Source organism: Neolamprologus brichardi, chromosome 16, assembly GCF_056152115.1.
Source record: "Neolamprologus brichardi isolate AB-2024 chromosome 16, ASM5615211v1, whole genome shotgun sequence".
NCBI classification, from domain to species: Eukaryota; Metazoa; Chordata; class Actinopteri; order Cichliformes; family Cichlidae; genus Neolamprologus; species Neolamprologus brichardi.
This window is the reverse complement of record NC_142119.1, coordinates 4114175-4134472: the sequence shown is the minus strand read 5'-3', so window position 1 is coordinate 4134472 and position 20298 is coordinate 4114175. Positions and strand designations below refer to the sequence as shown.

The window sequence follows — 20298 nt, the reverse complement described above, 5'->3', positions numbered from 1 at the left end:
CCTACACGCCAATGCAGGCTTGTATACACAGTTTGTGTTATCAAAGAGTGTTTTTGCTCACAGGCACTTCACCGGGGAAACTGTTTTGTGCATTTTCAGTGATCTTTTCGTTCCAAGCCTGCAGAAACAATGAAAGGGCTCATTTTAAACGCGGAGACATTTAAATCATACGTCTAAGCCTCCCTTTTTGTTCATTTTCTTCCTTTATGGCTGGGTTAAGACATCGGCTTATATTTTATTTTACTTCTACCCGTGATCTATAATTGTGCATCTAGCCTACCACGCATTCATACATTTCTTATAAATTGATTCTTCGTTATTTGGATGGGTCATTACTGATCACACACAGGTAAAATCACTTTTTGTAGCTTTTGAATCCCTTTTGCTTCTCTGACCTTCTCTGTTTCAAACCAGCTGCAGTTTCAAACCAAACTGCTGCTATGAAAGTACTGGAGATGCTTTCTAAAGCCATAACCATATATGCACCGATAAAATGACATGCATCAAAAAGAGTCTACTGCCAGGGGAATGTGTTTTCTTGACAGGCCACATATAAACATCAACACTTTCTAGTAAAGTAAGATACAGACAAACATTATTCCACTGTGGGATCTGACATATGATGAGGATTTATTGTATTATAAGCTAGAAATACAGGTAAAAACATAATCTCGTTAGCATTTACTTATAGATGTGTTTCTACAAATTTTTCTTTATGCAGAATGAGCCCCTTTTATTCATAGGAGGCTGCATTTTCCGTAAACTACAAGGAATTGCTCTGTGAGATTATGATTGGAACACGGTGTCAAAGTGGATTTACACACTCAGAATTCAGATGATATTGAGTGATTTCAGCCACAACGATGGTTACCGCCAGCTGGTAAAGCACACAGAGGCGTAACAGACTGAAGGAAATATCTGAACCCTTGATCCTGCACTGATGGGATGTTGTGTCTCTGTTATGCTGTTGGACTCACTTAGCTAGCATGATTTGGATCCACTTTTCATTTTAGAGGAAAAAGACTTACAAAGTTCTTGCACCACTCTTATCCCACTGTGATATTTCTATCGTCGATGAGAGCGATATATTCCAGCAGCTTACCAGCTAACTATTGTACGATGATTGTGTATGGGTTCAACAGAGTGTCTTCACTCAAAACAGGAGAAAGTTACAGCCTATAAAACTAAAACTATATCAGGTGATACGTCTCAGTGGGTTTGTCAGTATAAAGAATGTCTTTCACATGAGATGCATTGATTTGACATTCTGAAATTATTGTCTTGTGGAGCTTTATGAAAGCATTTTTTTTACAGACTTGAATAAAAAGCCCCTAAAAAGTAATCAATAACAAAACAGAGATCAAGTCTTGAAAATGACCCAGATTCCACTGAAAATATGCAGGCCGTGGATTCTGCACTACAACAGAGGTAACCTAGAAGGATGCTTAAAAAAATTCACCTTCACCCTGCACAACAATAACGGACTGTTGTGCAGGGTGTGAACTATCAGCTTTATGTTGTTATAAAGCTGATAGTTCAGTTGACAATTCTTGCAACTCTAAATGATTTCTGTTGGCTTATTTAGAGTTCTGAAGGCCATTTTGCGATTCTTTGTTTTCCAGTGTAAAACTCTGGACTTGTCAGTCACACTAAAAGAGATGGAAAGAGAGTAAATAAACCCAAAACACAATAGGATTGTTGAAATGTATTATATAAACTGTTTCAGTCCCATCCATTACAGCCATGTACAGTAAACAACACACTGTTCGTCTGCTGCTCAAACTTCTTTCTTTACACAACACTGCCCCCTTCTGGCTTTTCTTACCAACAACATTCCAAAGCTTGAAAACATTGATTTAAAGTCATAAAAAATCAATAACAAACAACAATACAGTCATTATCCTGTTCACAATGATTTACAGCTGTGATGGTTTCTTGATTATGGATTTGCTTAAAAAAATTCAATTCTGGACGAAGAATTGTGCACAACTTTAATGCTGCCGTTCACACTGAACTGAAACTATGCCAATACCACAGTAGAATAGCATCAGCTGCTGTACATACACAGTAAATATGCATTAGATGTATTCCCATTAAGGCTATAGTGAGAAGTTTAAATTGAAATGATAATATCTGATCGTAAAAATAGAAAGACATAAAATATGTATACATATAATAACTGCAGTGCAAAGCATTAGTGCCCAGAGCATGAACATCAGCCAAACGAATGTTTTTTGTCAATAAGCCATAGAAACAATGCGAATAATAAGTTTAATTCATTAAAAATCTAATTTAGGTACTTAAAAATCATTTTTACACAAGATCTGTTATCCCAAGCCAAGTGTGCTACAGAAGAATATGAGATGCTGCCTGACGTACGACGACACCAACAGAGAGCACCGTCCTCAGCAGCACGGTGTAGCAATTATTTCAAAGTCTGCTCGTAAGATGTTATATTTTTTTCCATAAATTCTGATGTAAATTGAAAACACGACTATCCTGCTGCGATATCAAAGCTCATCTGTCTCTGTGTTTCTTGTGTCTCTGTATGTCACTCAGGCCGCTGCTAAGGTCATACATTTTAATGTTTTGTAATGAAAGGCAGAAATATTATTCTTTGATGCTATGCTTCATGTATGGCAGCAGCAGTCTGAGCGGCAAAGGGACGCACACAGACAAGCAAACAGGACAAGGCTCTTTATGATATTTCTCAGTGGTACTCTGTTTTTATGAAGCTTTTTTCTTAAAAAAAAATAAATCCTCTGAAATGTCTGCTCTCATTTGTTTCTTTTCAGGGTCCAATCATTATTCTGCACCTTCATCTAGGACGAAAGGACATCATCCCTCTTTGGTGTCACTTTTAGCTTCATTTGTCACACTTTTTCCTTCAAAAAGTCCCCCTCCCTTATTTCAAAATGTGTTTGATTTCAGTAAGAAAGAGCCGATCTGTGACATTCCTCTTGTTGATATCCTTGCTTCTCCATTTTCTTTGTTACTTTGGCTGTTTTCATGCTGTCGCCAATCCTACCCGGGTGATCTACGACGCCTCTAGTTCCATTACAACATATTGTAATCTACTCCTGCTCCTCCCCATGTCCACCAGTGTGGGTTGTCCTTGAGCTTGATCCAAATTCTCTATCAGCGTCATCATCATCTGCTTATTCTCCTCTACCGCCACCAGTATCTAGACCACAGGGGGATCCCGCAGTCTCTTCTTCTAACGATCTCATTTAATGAACATCATTTAGATGCAGATTCTAAACAATGACTCCAAACTGCACAGTGCAGCACAGCATTACTTTCATGTGTCTGACCAAAAATAAAATTAACAGAGTTTTTGTTGACATAAACCTCAAATTATTGCTGAGATGAATAAACATGTTTCAACAAGTCAAGAAAATCATATTGCTAAGAGGACCAATGATGTCAAGGGGTCGTGGCAGACTTGGCTGCAGAGCAGAAAAAAAAAAACATGCATAAAGCTAAAAAAAAAAAAAAAAAAAAAGCCCAAACAAAACATATATTGGCATAAATACAGCTGACAGCAGAGTAGAATCTCACACAGAGTCGAGTGTTCTTCTTGAGTAATTAAGAATGTTGTGTAAGTTTTTCCTCCTTACTCGGATCGTCATCCTCTTCCCATGACCTGCAACATAAACCACAAAATGTCTTCATATTCAAATGGAATAATTAAATACAACAAATTAAAAAGAAATGAACTGAATGAGCATGAACTGAATGAGCATGGTACGCCAAACTTTGGAACTGATCAGTTCCAGATTGTCCTGTCTTCCTCTGATCATCCCGGGTCTTAACCTGGTTCTGCTTGAGGTTTCTTCCTGTTAAAGGGGAGGTTTTCCTTCCCACTGTCACCAAGTACTTGCTCATAGGAGGATGTTTGATTGTTTCTTTGTATTATTGTAGGTTTATTACCAACATAAGTGCCTTCAGGCGACTGCTGTTGTGATTTGGCAGTATATAAATCAACTAAACTGAACTGAATTGAATTAAAGTGAATCTCTTAAAATAATCCTACCCTTTCTGATGCATTTGTGGAAGCAGTGTCTCCGGGTTATGAAGTTGTTTTCATTCCCTCCACAGCCGCTGTAGGAAAATGCCTGGCATCGCTTTCTTTCTGGAATGTATGCATATCTGTTCTCTGAACCACTACATGTCCCCTTGTCCACAGGTCTGAAGCACAGCTCTGAAAGAGTGAAGTCTGTTAATCACAAGAAACGGCAAACAGCCAACTTTATTTCATGTCATCCTTAAAATGTTACATAATTCTTTGATTAAATTCGATCTATGTTAGTTTTATTAGAGAGCTAAGACATAGGCTGAAGATACCACAATCCTAAAGGTGAGGAAGATGAATGATTCCTGTTTGCATCCACCTTAGCTTTGAACTCCACAGGTATTTGTTACTGTTGCATTAGGCTTCATCCACCTGAAACTGATTTTGACCGGCATATTCAGGCTGAGTCTTGGAGTAACAGATTCTGAGAGTGGAAGTTGCTGTGTAAGCCATCCTCTTTGATTTTTTCTGTAGTTTTCTGCTGGGTGAGAGTAGGGCCATATTCCATATTCTGACTGGAGACCCATAAGCAATGACTCTTTTTCACTACTGATGCACACTTATTTTCACTGACAAACAGTGACCTTAAAAGTTCAGCATTTATCTCAGTATTTAGCTTGCTAGGCTCAGCTAAGGTCACATCATAGACGTGATACAAAAAATAATGGCACACTGCAGAGAAATCCAGGATAAACAACAAAAAGTGATTTTGTTCAGGGTGAAACTACATCGCAAATGAACAAAGCCCAAAATCTGAAATCAACTGCAGAAGCACAAGAGAGCACAGGAGGGCTTGCAGGAAACAATGACAATAGACAATATATATACACAGGGGCAGGACTATTTATACACACACAGGTGGGGAACAAGGCATAGGTGACACAGTTAACACAGGTGAGAATCCAGGGTCAGGTAAGACCAAAATTAAAAGGATCTCAGCGTACAATTATTATTAATTATTAATTATTAATTATTAATTATTAATTATAATTATTATAATAATAATAATAATAATAATAATAATAATAATGATGATGATGATGATGATGATAATAATAATAACAATAATAATAACCTTTAAAGCTCAAAGACCTATCCTAAACACAGAGATGAGACTCACATTATGCATGAAGATGGATATAGGAGAACACTACAGGACAAAGGAATAAACAGAAAGACAAGATAGAGGATAAGAATGGCCTGGAATTGCTTACACCGAGAGAATTAAACACACGAAAAAGCAATAATTCTATACAATAAATAATAATACAATCAGAGCTAATACTCAAAAATGACTCATTTGGTAATGAAATCAGCCTAACAATAAGAACTTCTGACACTGGGTCTGAAACCCAAGCTCAGATATACTGGCTAGGAATTCAAACCCCTAAATCACCACAAAGCCTCAGTCTTTTAGGCAAACAGTTAATATATAAGAATTATTCCACCACTGTGTTAAACTTCCAAACAAAATATAGTATGACAAGTTCACACACATAAATAGATCATGTTGGTAGAACTGGGTCAGGGCATTGTTCATATTGTCCTTTCTCACATGTAGGACACAAAAGATGCTCCTGGAAGTGTGCAAAACACAGCACAAATGACACCCACGCACTGCCTATGAATTCATCAGTTATCTGCAACAATATGTCCACATGGGCACAAACACACATCACACCGACTTTGTATTCTGGAGCTGGCAGATTAAAGCTCATTTAAGCTCCCATCAAACTGACTTTTGAGTTCTTATACACAGCTGTGAGGTGCCCAAAGTGTTGTTTCATGCCAGTCATGCCACTGTTTGCATTGCAAATTCTCTTTGATGAAAATAATTAATTAGATAATTCAGTGAGTTCTACAGCTGCTTTTTATAAACATGCTCCTATAACTAGTCACGGCACATAACTGGGTGCAGGCAACCTGGCAAATATATAAAGGGTTTTCATGATGCTATTGTGTTTTATTTTATTTAGCTAAATTTCAAGTTTATATTCCTTTTTTTATTATTGTTATTGATGAGATGATTTAAACGACTTTCTGGGCAGCTCCACTGCCCAGAACAGTTTCATGCCTGAAAAAGTCTGAGCTCCACAGAGCCAAAGTGTGTGCTTCACTGAGCAGCCACAAGATGTCAGTCTTTGATTTGATTTCTTTGATTTCAACATGGCAACATCTGCTTGGCAGACAGACGTCAGCATGCACACCACATTCTCTCATGCTCATTTCTGGCTTTTGTAACTTTGAGAGTCGAACTCGGTTCATCGTAGTAGTGAACTGTGACATCAAATATCACCAAAACCTACTTTCTAAATCTATCTTTTAAAGACCTGATTAATGAATTGAAATCATAGGAAGGTTAACATTCATACCAACTTTACTTCTCAGAGACACTTTATTACATCAACGAGATCTTTGGGTTTTTTGTTTTGTTTTGTTGTTTTTTTTTTTTAAATCAAAGAATTACCCTCAAAAAGAAAAAGATTGATTCCACGGTGGAACTACAGAGGCCAACCTATCCTGAATCTCTTCTACTCAATATTTTTGACAACAGTGAAATTGAATTCTTAGAATTATAACTCTTTGAATGAGTTGAGGGCGATGGGAGACGAGCCAGGGTCTCCCAGTTCTTTCCTGCAAGCTGTACAAAACAGCCTTGCAACAGGACAGCTGTGATTTATGCTCCCACACTGCGAATACACCGAAAATTAGTGAGTGGGAAAGTAACAAACGAGTTGTGGGAAGAGGACACTGATGCACTCTGTTTCTGCCCTTTGCTTTTCACAACAAAAGCATGCAAGCTGTCTACCATCTATGCATCACTGCACCTTGACAATTTCTTTTCTTCTTTTTATAACAAAAACGTTTTTGGCAGCACAAACTGCTCTAGTTAACAAATGGCCTGGAGTTGCTTACTTTCAGGTCTGAGAACATTTCAGAATTCAACAATGACTCTGAGGACAAGATGAGTGATTTAATCATGCCTTGTGACCATTAATCTATCCCACGTGTCTAATACTCTGTGTAGTAAATGAAAACTATGTGTACTGCTTCTAGCTTTGTGCTTCATTGTCTGACTGTATCTTAGTCGCAGAGCTTTTCACAGTTTTCTCACTGATCAAGTTTACTCCAAAAGTGAAATCAGCTACACAGCAGGCTTTATGGGACTAACATTCAATGAAATCCTGGCTGTTCTCAGAAATGTAGCCTCTGTGTTTATGGAGTTATGAAGCATAGTAACCTAACGACCAATTTGCATGAATAAAATCAAATTAGCCTTAATTCTAAATGCTACAGCCAAGATTTCTCATTGTGTTCTCCTTGAAAATGTGGAATTTTCTTACCGTTTGTCTCTGGATTTGTGTCATTCCCTTGCACCAAAGGTGCATTTGCAATTTGTTCCCCTGAAATACAACAATATGGGAAGCCATCAATCAGTCAGTGAATAAATTTGCTCCCTTTGCTAGACTCTGTTGTGATCATTAATGCAAATTTTGCACCTGTGCATAAAACAGAGAATTGCAACAGGAAAGTGATTACATAAAGACTGGAATTAGCTTACTTGCGTCTTTATAAAATTAAAAAATTGGTACTCTAAAGCTTTAATTAACTAATGACATGCATATGTAACTACTTATTACTAAATAGCAATTTGTCCATCTGTGCAGTATTTACTGATTTTTGGACATGTTGTTTCCTTCTGCTTCCAGTCATGCCAACATAGGCTGAATGCCTCCATCAATCGCCCATCTCATTCTGGTTTTTACCGTTTTCTTTTGTTTTTTAAACCCCAGTTGCAAGGGGAATGATGCCATCAGGTATAATTATATTTATCAGTTACTTAAGACACAGAATATTACAGAGAGAGGCAACGTTGAGATGGTTTGAATATATGTGCAGGTGGGAGATGGATATACTGAAGCTGCCAGGCAGGAGGAGAAGAGGAAGACCACAAAGAGGATTCAAGGATGTGGTAAAGGAGGACATGCAGAAGGCTGGTGTGGCAGAGGAGGATGCTAGGGATAGGGTGAGATGGAGGAAGATGACCTGATGTGATGACACTAAAAGGGAACAGGTGAAAGAAGAAGAAGATATAGGCAGAGTGTAGTGTACAGTCATCTTTACCAGTCTCGATGATTGGCTGAACATCGTCTTTTCTTGGAGAAGGAGATTCTGGTGCTGTGGTTGGGTTCACAATATTGACACGGACAAAAGAGAAAAGCAACATCTGAGAACATGTGTCTCGACTGCCATCCACAGAACATCAGTACTGCTGTATTTATCTCAAAAAGTTGATTCTGTTCATCTGGACATGATGTTTCTCCTCCTGAAAACACTACATCCAGATGAACAGAATCAACCTTTGGGGATTTTTTTTCCCTGGATGATTGAGCATCAAGACCTACTATAGTTGGAGCATTCTAATTCCATTAGCATCAGCTGGGAAAAGGTGTTGGTTTGCAAACATTTTGTCTATAAATGAAACTAAACATTTGTCTATGTGGAATTAAAATCGATTCTCTCTACAACATGGTCTTTTGGCAAGAACTGGTCACAGCCGAGCGACTTGCTTGTTATTTTCCTCAAAATTTCAATATCTAAATGACTTATGCCTAAAGTCTGGCATAATTGAGTATGCTTTGGTCACTTTAAAACCCTTTAAATGCTAAATCAAGGTGGAATGTGATTTCACGGTCAGCTAAAAGTCATCACAAAGTTAATTTTCAGAGGTAGAATTATTTTGATTATGTCACCTCCCTGAAATGGGTTTTCTGTTGATGCACAGCAACTGGCCATGTTTCCAATAAAAGAAAGCTATTGTGTGTAAAATATACACAAAATCCAAATGATTTGCAAGTTATTCAAACCCTGTGTTTAATCAAAATTGGTACAAAGACAACATATAACATGCTGAAAATAATGTGCTGATATACAATTTGGTGCCAGCGGAACCTTTCGAAAGAAAATGATTGTTAAAGTAAAGAAAATAAAGGATTCCACACTCTGTGAGGGAGAGAAATAATGTTTCTTTACATGTAATTTTACAGATTCTAACATTATGAAAAGATTAGAGAACTCTCTGTATACAAAGGATAAAGACCATTAAGCTGTAATGAAAGGCTGTGATCTTTGGGTCCTCATGTAGGACTTCATCAAAAGCAGATATGACTATGGAAGAAATCAGAGAACGCTTCAAAACAACAGTCAGTGAACTGCATTAGTGAATGCAAGTGCATCCCTACCTGGATTTAGACATTTTGCCTGACACTCAGCCATGGTCCTGAAATTGTTGGCATTGCCAAAACATCCTCCATAATAAAACTGCTTGCACTCCTGACTCGAGCTGTCAAAGAAGAAGCGTGACACGAGCCCTCGACAGGGACCGGGAGCCTGGGGTAAATGACATGGGTTCTTCTCATCTAAGAAAGTAAAAGAGGGAAGAGTTACAATGAATTCTCTTGAAACGTGTAATTATTAATTTGCTGCTAAATAGTAATAATAATAGCATGACTTTAATATGTCGTATGATAGGGTGAGGCAAGGTGTCACAGAGGTTTCACCCAAACCCTCTGGTGTAACGACATACACCTTTTTTCACACCTTGGCTCATGTGACAGCAGACATGATTAATAGTAGGTCAGCAACCACCTCTTAACGGACACACGCCACTAGGGTTTAAATACGTGAGACACCTTTTGGTTTTAGAACTGAAGAAGCCTCCTGAATGAGATCAGACTTTAAGAAGTCCAGTCGCTTTTTTTTTTTCAAGCTCTTAAAAATGGTTTTGGACATTTCAGTTCCTTTTCTGAGTCATGAAAGTCCATAGTTTTGCTCCATATTTGACTCCTATCTGAAATATAAAATGCATGACAATGAAACTTCATTCGTTCATCCTTCATTAAAGAAAGACCCACAGAAGAGCCAAACTGTGTTCAGTATTCCACAACATATAGAGCCAACATCACTTTGTTTGGTGGGATCAATGGTACTTCAGTTTCTTTCATTTTTATTCAGAACATAAAGCTTCAATGACTCTGAAATTGATTTCCTTAAAAAAAAAAAAAAAAGCCAACTGAAACCAAAAAGAAACACAATTAACTTTGCTGCTTCAGTTGGGTTTTCATTTGCTATGAATGTAGTTTAACTGAGTGGCAAATTATTTTCAAACGTATGCAATACCATCCGATAAAGCCAGTGATGGCTTTTTCCTTATATGCATACGAAGCAAGGCCTTGAGCAGAAACGTTCAGTGCTATCCAGTTAAACATGTCTTTATGAGAATTGCCAAACAGAAAAAAGGAGCAGGCACAACACCAAAGACACAGTGAGGGAAGATAAACCTATTCAAAACAGTACGCGGTACAAGGTGCAGTAAATTGACTGCATGCCATGAACCACTTTGCAATCACAGGGCAGTCTGTCACAGATATCTCACTTTTTGCCTCCCCAGTGGTACAGTGACATTTCTTCTCCAGTCAAGTTTCAGATACAATCCAACAGAAGGCAAAGAGTCAACATTTCCACCAAGAACTTCCTTATGTTCCCTTGTCCCTGGTGACCCACATTCCCTCCTCCTGCCAAGGCTCTGCTTTCTTTTCTATCATATCTTTTCTACTTCTTACTTCAGCTCTACTCTTCTCCACTTTTTGTTGCGTATAATATCACCCTCGAGTGTCGGAGTACTGAGCCCAGGGTCTTACACCTCTGAGCTACAGTTAGGTGCTCATCTAAATTCTGAATCTGCTACGGTGTGTCTTTTTTACTCACAGTATCTCAGATTTGTTTTATGCTTTATGCCTTTAACTGAAAGCTTATTACTCGGTAATCCAACTAAGGATGCTTATGCATGCACTCAGCAGTCACCATGTCTTTAATCTGAAATTCCCAACATCTGCAGAGATGGGAGGATGTGGGAACCCTGCTGATTAACTGAATAAGCCGTCACAAAACTTCAAACCATTACAAGCAACAGACTAAAGCTTAATTTCAGTCTGAAATCCAATCATGGCTATACTATGAAATGCACCGCTTACATTAGACTGACATTGTCAACTAATACAGGTGCAACTCGACAAGCTGTCAATATACTGATCAGCGTGGCTCTTCACAGAGTAGAACATGCGCCTCTAAGCCCCCTCAGCCCCCTCAGCCCTCAGTCATTCAGTCCATGACACACAGTGTGTGTGTTTGATTCACTTATTAAAATATTTCTGCAATTACATCAAATTGTAATGGGATCCTCTAAATGCCTGTCGTGGTGCAAAAGCATAATCATCAAAGTGTAATCATTATCTTTATCCTCACATCTAAAATGACACTTGTGGTGCATTTTATTCAATGAATATTTATTCCAGAGATTGTTAAGGCAGTGAAAGAAATTAAGTAAACATCTTAAGCCTCACATCAGTGGATTGATAAGTGCAAACATCTGCAAACACGCAAACATCATCAAACCCACAAATTATTGTTTTACATTCTAGTGGAGATCTCAGTCTTCAAAAAAATACTTAATATGTCAGACTGATTTTCTGAGTAAATTATGCACAAAACAGTCGAATGTGTTCATTACATGGACCGGTGAAGACACTGTTTGAATGGTACTTTAGTCACGCACTAGGATGTTCAGATCAGATTTTGTTCGTGTTACTTGAATAACAACACGACAACCAGGATTTTAATAGGTTAGAATATGTGAAAAGCAAACTATATTATATTGTTATTAACTGAAAAAAAACCCTGTGCAAAGCTTAGCCAAAAGCAGAAATGTAACTGCATTGTTTAAAGAACGGACAAAAAAAGGACATGTTTCAGCAAAAGATTGTAAACAAATTTTATCGTGGCACTTTCATTTCAGTCAGTAAACCTCAATTATAAAAACAAGTCGATCCAATCTCTAAGAATTTACATCAAACTGTTTTTCCAGTACGTTTGGTGCTATCTGGGAACCATCAGCCTGCCTGCTTCCTGTGAGTCTAGTAGATAACCAGGCAAGATTTTATCCATGTATGTAGAGACATGTTTGTTTGTTTTAATAATGAAGTTGAAATGATGAACTGCATCAAGGTGGTCTGAGTGGATGGTGGTCACTCAGCTTACAATACCAATCTATTATATATATATATATACTATTGCAACATTCTATACTAATCTATTACTGTTGCAAAAACGGTAATTAGATTACCGTTACTTTCTCGTAAAGTCTTGGTTACTGCGTTACTAAAACCGTGATTTTTTTGCAAGAGTGTCTCATGACAGTGACATAAGCAAGTGCGACGTTTGTGGCAACAGCTGTGTGCAGAGCAACAATGGATAATATATCGAGTGCAGGAGAGAGTATGAGCGTGCAGCGTTTAAAGTGTGGAAGTACTGACCTTACTTTGAGTTTATTCCATAAAATGTGACAAAAACATTAGCGTCTGTTGTGCGTGGGAAGAAAACATTTTTACAGCGAAAAAAAACCCTAAACTTCCAAGCAAGCACAGAGTGGCTATGACGTAATGGCAAATTCATAGAGAAACTGCCGTATCCTTCCACTGACCGCTGCGGCACACCTGCACCAGGATAAACCTCCGCCTACTCTACTCCTGCTTTACAGGTGAAAATAGAGCAAAAGGACCGCTAGTCTTTGACTTTATTTATTTTCTGCTGTGTTTTACTTGCATCTATTTGAAAGACTGAGTGTAAACACAAAAAAATATTTTATTTTATGTGCTGGAATGTGCAGAAAATAAGTTTAAATGTTAAACAAATTTCTTCAAGTCAGTGAATGTTGTATATAATAAAATTTTTGCTTGATGCATAAAGTTAAAAGATTAAAACTAATAAAACAAGTTTTAAAAAGAGACTTTTCCATTTGATTACATTTTGTATGATGGATTATGTAGAAAAAGTAGAATTGGGCTGAAAGATCTATCGCTTTATCACCTATTCAGGTTGTAAATCGTGTTTTTAAACAGTAACTAAGTAACTAAGTAATTAATTACTTTTGAAAATAAGTAATCAGTAAAGTAACGGGATTACTTTTTTGGAGAAGTAATCAGTAATTAGTTACTGATTACTCAAGTAACTTGACCAACACTGGTTACGAACGGACTGTGGTTTTAAACAAAAGTAAGTAACACTTTGTTCCTCAAGTAACGTGAGCATTGTTTGTTTCTCCCCTGGTCTTTCCCTGACCTTAACCAAGCACCCATGTCATCAGCACACTACTGATCCATTAGTATTCAGCTGTAGGCTTATAAAAGTTTACTTCAAGTGACATTTTAGCTGCGTGGAAACATAATTGCACAGATAAAGTAAAACAAACAGTCTGAGCTTAAAAACTTCAACACTCTTTGAAATACTTTTGCTCACCAACAGTTAAATGGACAGACTGAACCATCCCTGGTTTCCATCAAGACTGCGCCAATTAGCCGCCCAGAGAGTGTGATTTACTGGCTAACAAGCCAAGAAAACACAAAATCAATCACTCTTGTTCGAAGCCAAATGAGAATTCTGCTGGGACTTCTGACCTGTGCGTAAATAAATGCTGCTACCTGTCTAAAGTCACTGTGGTCAAGCATCTGAGGACTAATATGGTTGCCAAGTGATATCTTAAAGCCGCACACCGTCTGTTCGGTTTATCTGTTAAGTCTTTGAATAATCACTCTCCACTGAAGGCTGACTGTGATTAAAACGCTATCATTGTAACATCTAAATACGTTTCATGAGGTGACTTTGACTTAAAAGCTTGGGCAAAGAGTTGTGCCAAAGGGCCAGGCTTGCGTAGTCACCAGAGCAAAGCAGCGATGAATAATTCAAATGCATAATTCTCTATTAAAGCCGTGAAGGTGGCAGAGGTGATTTGCGTTTTGAGAATTATCGGTCAGCTTTTTATTTTTATTTTTTTTCTCAAATACTGAGTATGAATCATACAGAGAATCCCATCATTCAGCAAAGCACACTTAAATATTTAAGATAGCTGTGAAAGATTCTGAGGGCTGAGCTGGATTACGTGTGGAGAAAAAAAGGAAAACATGTATGTTTTCATATTTTGCCTAAATGTTATCTGCAGAACGAGGAGACAGATGAGATTTTGGAACAATATACAATGACTCTTTTGATGGGACGAGCTGAATATTTAGACTACATTTCAGATCAGCCCATCGCTTCTTTATCTCTTCGCTTGCTCATTTACTTTCTTTCTGCTTCTTCCTTCATATTTTTTTTTTGTCAGTACACGTCACCGTATTTTTAAAGGTCTTTATTGTGGTTACACATTATCAGTGAAGCCTCATGTGGAAAGAAAAGACAGCTGATCTGTAATGGAAGAGTAAATAAAGAAAAATAAACAAACTCAGGGTGGAAAAATAATTGAAGCCTGTGATTTCCAGTTGATAATGACAGACACAGATCTCAACAGCAACTTTTTCATTCAAAATATATTGCGATATGCTTCTGATTACATTGTTATTATGCTATTTTTGTGATTGAAAAGTAATAAATAAATGCAGCCACCAGCCTATAAGCACTGATAAAGGTCAGCGCTTGCAGGCTGAGCTACGAGGAGAAGAAATATTATATAAGTGTCTGTCTTATCTCAGCAGAAAACAAGAATGTCAAAAAACTATCTCAATAATTGGAAGGCCCGAATTACTTTCTAAAATTGCACATGCCTGTTAGTTAAGCAAGAATGCAACTAATTATTATTGAAAACATTTTCTTTTCATTAGCAATTCATCTGCCAGTGACTCAGGCCGACCGACTCGGAAAGAATGCAGTGAACAGTGGAAAGGTTCGTAGCGGTTTCCCATAAGACTAAATGGATGGATTTCAGTGGGGAATTTCCCTCACTTACTGTCCAGCTGCTTCAATATATTAATTTACTGGCATAAAGAAATTAAATAAGAAGCTCTAACTAGAAATTGTTTGGCATTTTTGCTTACTGCATATGTTTTATTTCCCTTAACTCCACATTGAAGCTTCTAATTGAAACATACGAAACCCAAATTAGATGGGAACTATAATCACAGTCATGCTCATCGTTGTGGTTACTGGTTCATTGGAAACCTTTCAGATTAGGGAAAACAAAAGACTACTTGTAGAGGTACAGAATCAGGGCAGCTGATGTAACTCGAGTACATGAAACTGATATTACATACATCTATTGGGCCACCTTACTGGATGTGCTTTTACATTTATGCTCTTTACAGTATTGCAAATATTGCCTAATATGTGCTCTAAACGCCTTTCTGCTGCTCTTAAATGTAACACCTGACACAAAATTACATAAACTATAACTGAATTCCACATCATCCACAGCCTCAGGTACAGTACAGATGAGGTGGTATAAAAATCCTTTAAAAAAATGCTGTTACTAAACGAACTAAACCTTTAACCCGTCAAACATCATTACGTCACAGCCCAAATAACACACATCTACCACTGTGTCCAGGAGCAGTGAGAGGGCAAATCTGGAAATTACAACATTGCCTTTGCTAATTTTCATCTAGCAAAATAACGTCACAACATATTTGTAAAACCTTAATAAAAACAATACATTTCTATGATTTTGAGATTTTATACATAAACACTGCTGGAGTGTGAGGAATAAACAAATCAACACAAATGATGGATTTCGGGGGTAAGATTTATTTACTGGTTTACTTAACCACCTCCAAAACATAATTCAGTCCCCAAATAGTCACTGCAAAACAACGTAAAAACAGCTTACCCTTGTATAATGATGTTGTTTCGTACACAGGCCTTTTCCACACCCTTAACAAATTTGACATTTCAAAGACCTCCAGCAATATAATACCATTTGTGTAGTTACAGTTTTGCTGCTCTCTCTTTTTTCACTTTGGTGTATAAAAAGCTGTGCTCACACACTGAATGTAAGAGGTAAGTACAAATAAGCACATCAGTGACAGAGGAACCCTTGTTTGTCTCCCTGACCTCTGCGGGCTTAGCTATAAAAGGCAAAGCAAACTAAAAGAAGAGTTTTGGACCTGGTGATTTTTTGGGGTAAGCCACAATGTTTGTCACATCGGTTTCTGACCTTTACAAGAAGATTCTCAACAATCTCTCTGTGTCTTTGTCATCTGGTGTAAAGACGTTTAGAAGGTACAGGTGGCATAAATCAAATCAGAGTGTGCAGACTTTTTGCCATGTGCAGTGTTTGTGAGAAATAAAGGGTTGCTGATTTGACAGGCCTGCTGCACAGAATGAGTCGGAAGACATTGGATCTTAAAGATCTGATTCCTGAGAATTAGTGATGACATTTTCAAGGTTTCATTGTGAAAAAGTCTAGCTTTGTATTCCTGTTGGCAAAACCATACAGAGTCGCTGAGTGAAGGATTTAATGTGTTCCATCATACAAACAAACATATCCTGTAAAAGGCCAATTGGATAGTGGAGAGCACACTAACAGGTAGTGCTAATGACATTTTTATGCTAATTTAGGTTAATTTCAAATTAATTTACAAACCCATCAGACTGAATAACACAAATGTGATATTTGTTTTACTAATGTTAATGTTATGAATGGCTTGAGTTGTTTAAAGCAATCTTACCTATACAGTATGTGCTATGGAAAGATACATGTGTATTTTAAAAACAAATTGGCATATATTCTTAGTTTTAATTTTCTGCATTCTCCTCTTTAGATTTAGTTATTATTCTTGGCAACTGTTGTTGTCATTAAGGCAACATATCTTTCTAAGAATGGCTGTTCTTAATGAACTTACAGGAATCCTGCAGTTTTCATGTAAATGAAAAAAAACAGTCCTGGATTTCTGGATCAGAGTGTGTATGTATGTAGCCTCTTCTCATAAAATGAAATTCTTTAATGTTTTGTTATCTGGCTTTAGTGGGATCATTGTGATGCATGATCCCTTTTGTCAAAGCTGCAACTCATAAAGTGTCCTGTGGCATCAGTAATAACTCCTCCCGTATGGATCCTTTGAAAGAACTTGTAGTGAAGATGGCCAATCACAAACCAAACCACAATATTTTCCAAAAGCTAACCAAGTCATCACTGCTACCCAAACCTGAACTAAAATACTGTAAGTAAGAAATACGTAAGTGAAAAGTATTGAGTTAACAGTTACCAAGTTAAAGCTCTTGAATGATACATGCACCAGATTCCTTTATATTTGTGTGTGTAAGTATTTAAAGCCTGCTGTGAAGGCTTGTTTCCTTTCATTGTAGTTTCGACTTTGAGTTTAAACCAAAGTCATCACCCAGCGCTGGAAAAAAAGGATACACTCCTGAAAGTGCGATTCAATTTAGATAAAAGCCACCACTACACGCTGTCCCTTGCTTGTAGTGTGCTCTAACATGTTTTTATTTGTTCAACCAAAAACCAATAAAGGCCGTCCTGGAAGTGCCCTTTAAATGCCATCATACAGATATGTTACATTTATAGCTGCATTTAATGCAGTGATATTTTCTTTATAACCTGCTGCAAGTTTGAAACTTGTGTGAGACTTTAGACACAGACCAGTTATCCTGTGGCCTCATGCAATAGTGTGGATCAAATGGAGGCATTTCCTGTATGTAACAATAGTTGGAGGATGCAAATCCAGTCATCATCCTCTTGTTTGACTACATTATCCTCCTAGGACCTGGCGTCCACATATGTGGACATCACATTTTGGGTTATTTAGACCAAAATACTAAATTTTACTCTACAAGCGCCTGATATCCACTTACGAGGACATTATGCTGCTACTGTTCTATCGGAATTTTAAACGAATATCCTCATATGTGGCTCTCATTTCTCTTAGAAACAAAAAATAGGTAAAAAAAAATATTGGTAATTCTTTGTTTTTACATTCATCAGGTCCCAATATGCCCAAATACCAAAGACAAATTAAAAATCGATGCCATGGAAGAGTTCGGGTCTTAGGAGATTAAGCTAAAAGTAAAGGTTTCTTAGTGTGAGAGAAACATATTCCACTTTGATCAGACATGCTTCAGTATTAAAAGTGTATTATTTATATGCTATAAATTCTGCACGCAGCTCCAGGACTGAGACAAAGCTGCTCCTCACCCATTCCCAAGTTTGCTTTTGTCAACTTCAAGTGTTTTTCACAACACATACTTAAGAATTCACATGAAGTGCTTCTGGAGTGAGGCGCTGCAGCACAACCTGACTGTGGATAAATTGAACTTCCAATTGTGAACGGGGCTAATTATCGCGGCTTTGATTGCTTTTCAAGTGCGACAGTTTTATGATATATTACTGTCGTCCCACTTAACAAAAGCTAAGTGCAGCGCAATGAGTGACAGGATGTATTGCTGTGCTGTCAAGGCTGCACTTAGCAGGTGTCACGGTGCTTTCACCGTCACCAATTGATTTGGGAGGATACAGCAGGGATCAATGAAGGGGTCCTGTCACTCCTTTTATTTAGTCCATCTTTTACTCATAGTTTCACACACACTCATACTCAGTGTGGCCAATCTACCTTTACTTTTAGTGCACTCAGGATTTAGTTCTGAGCTTTTTTTTGTATGTGCGTGTGTGTATATCCGTTAAGCCCAGTCACGCCACACCACAGAAAAACAGCTACCGCATAACGTGTTTGAGCTTGCGTCTTTCAGCGTGGAGGTTAAGAGAAGTTTAGCAATAATGAGGGTTGAATAAAATTTTCCATCTCACCAAGAAAAAAGGGAGTTGAAAAAAAGCAACTCATCTCGACTTGTCTGTTTTGCAATCTGACAGTTGGCGCACAATAGCAGGTGTGCTTTATGGCAACACTGATTGCATGCTATCAACAGCCTAATGGGAATTTATAGAAGTATCTGCAATCTTCTCTATATGCAGCAGGCATCTCACACAATGTTTCAGGGAGGAGTGAGAGAGAAATAGCCGCAGCAGTGTTAGAAATATTCACAATTTTACATCCGCATTTTGATTTTACCTGGGAACACTACCATAGAGAAAATCTTCCCTCCTAGTCAGAACCCAGTGGGACAAAAAGTATTTTTAGCTAGATTGTTGATTTCACTCTAATTGAGCCAGAAAAAGTCATCCCTTTCTTTTACAGCAAGTCTGAGGTGCATCTGCACCCATCTTAAAATTATTCGAGCAACTCAGACAGATAAACAAGCACTGCCTATGTGCACACTAACTATAAAAGCCATTCCTTCTTGCCCTCTTCCTTCTGTACAATCTTGATTGCTGTATATATGGTTGGTGCATGCGTTTCCCAGTAATAGTTTTTATCTAATCTAAATGCAATTTAAAATGGCTATATTGCCTCTGACGAACCTATTACCGGCAGTTTGTGGTGCGTGACTGCACGATGTAAGCAGATTCCTGTTTGCTTTCACTTTTAGATGTTGAACACAGCTTTTTTGTATTTTTGGGCTTAGAAACCTTAACTATGTACACGAGGCCTGTAAGGCTTTAGAGTGCTCCAGGGATTTCAGAGGTGTGGCTCTGGAATATTATTTCCAGACAACAGGGATATAAAGAGGATAAAACAATGGGTGTTTGTCTGTTGAAATGCAAACTTGTGACAACATCATATGGGACTAACTAGCTTTGTGTCTACAGGTACCTGGTAATCCCGAGCTCCAGCATAAGACAAACAGCTATCCTGCAGGCTCACAGGCCATTCAAGACTAAAACAACTAAAAGTGCCTTCTTTCAACAGGAGGAAGCCACTATTATATTCCACAAGATCCTTTTGTGGTCTCGTAAGGAAACGTCAGTAAACACTTTTACTTACTATTCAGGAGCACAGTTTAAAGGTACTTTACTTGAGTGTTCCCATGTTGCTTTCTAGCTTAAGGTTAAATTATACACTGCATTTATTTTTATAGAAATAACTGTTTAGTGTGACAGAGAGTTGTTTTTGAACACTAATATTTTGCACTGAAAGAATCAATATGCAACAACATCAGGAAGAAGGAACACAAGGAGCTGGAGAAATACCAAGGGCTCAGCGAAGAGCTTTAGAAGATGTGGAGGGTGAAGGTAACGGTGGTCCCAGTGGTAATCGGAGCACTAGGTGCGGTGACTCCCAAACAAGGCAAGTGGCTCCAGCAGATCCCAGATGAACAATATCTGAGATCTCTGTCCAGAAGAGCGCAGTCCTAGGAACAGCTAAGATACTGCGCAGGACCCTTAAGATCCCAGGCCTCTGGTAGAGGACTCGAGCTTGAAGGATAGACAGATTCTTATACTCTTATATATTCTGTTAGCTTTCCCTCAATACATTTTTTGCATCACA

The 20298-nt window shown here is 37.9% G+C and overlaps 1 protein-coding gene across 1 annotated transcript in view; it reads right to left on the bottom strand.

The window, feature by feature from the left end:
• Nucleotides 1-1690: 1690 nt before the first annotated feature.
• The window catches only part of tfpia (tissue factor pathway inhibitor a), a 44750-nt gene continuing 26142 nt past the window's right edge, over nt 1691-20298 (bottom strand). The window contains exons 3-7 of the mRNA XM_087829821.1: nt 9319-9495; nt 8201-8254; nt 7420-7479; nt 4037-4204; nt 1691-3646 (exon numbers count right to left, since the gene is read on the bottom strand). Coding sequence (XP_087685947.1) covers nt 3558-3646; nt 4037-4204; nt 7420-7479; nt 8201-8254; nt 9319-9495 — 548 coding nt within the window. The 3' untranslated portion in view covers nt 1691-3557. The remainder of the gene's footprint in view (nt 3647-4036; nt 4205-7419; nt 7480-8200; nt 8255-9318; nt 9496-20298) is intronic.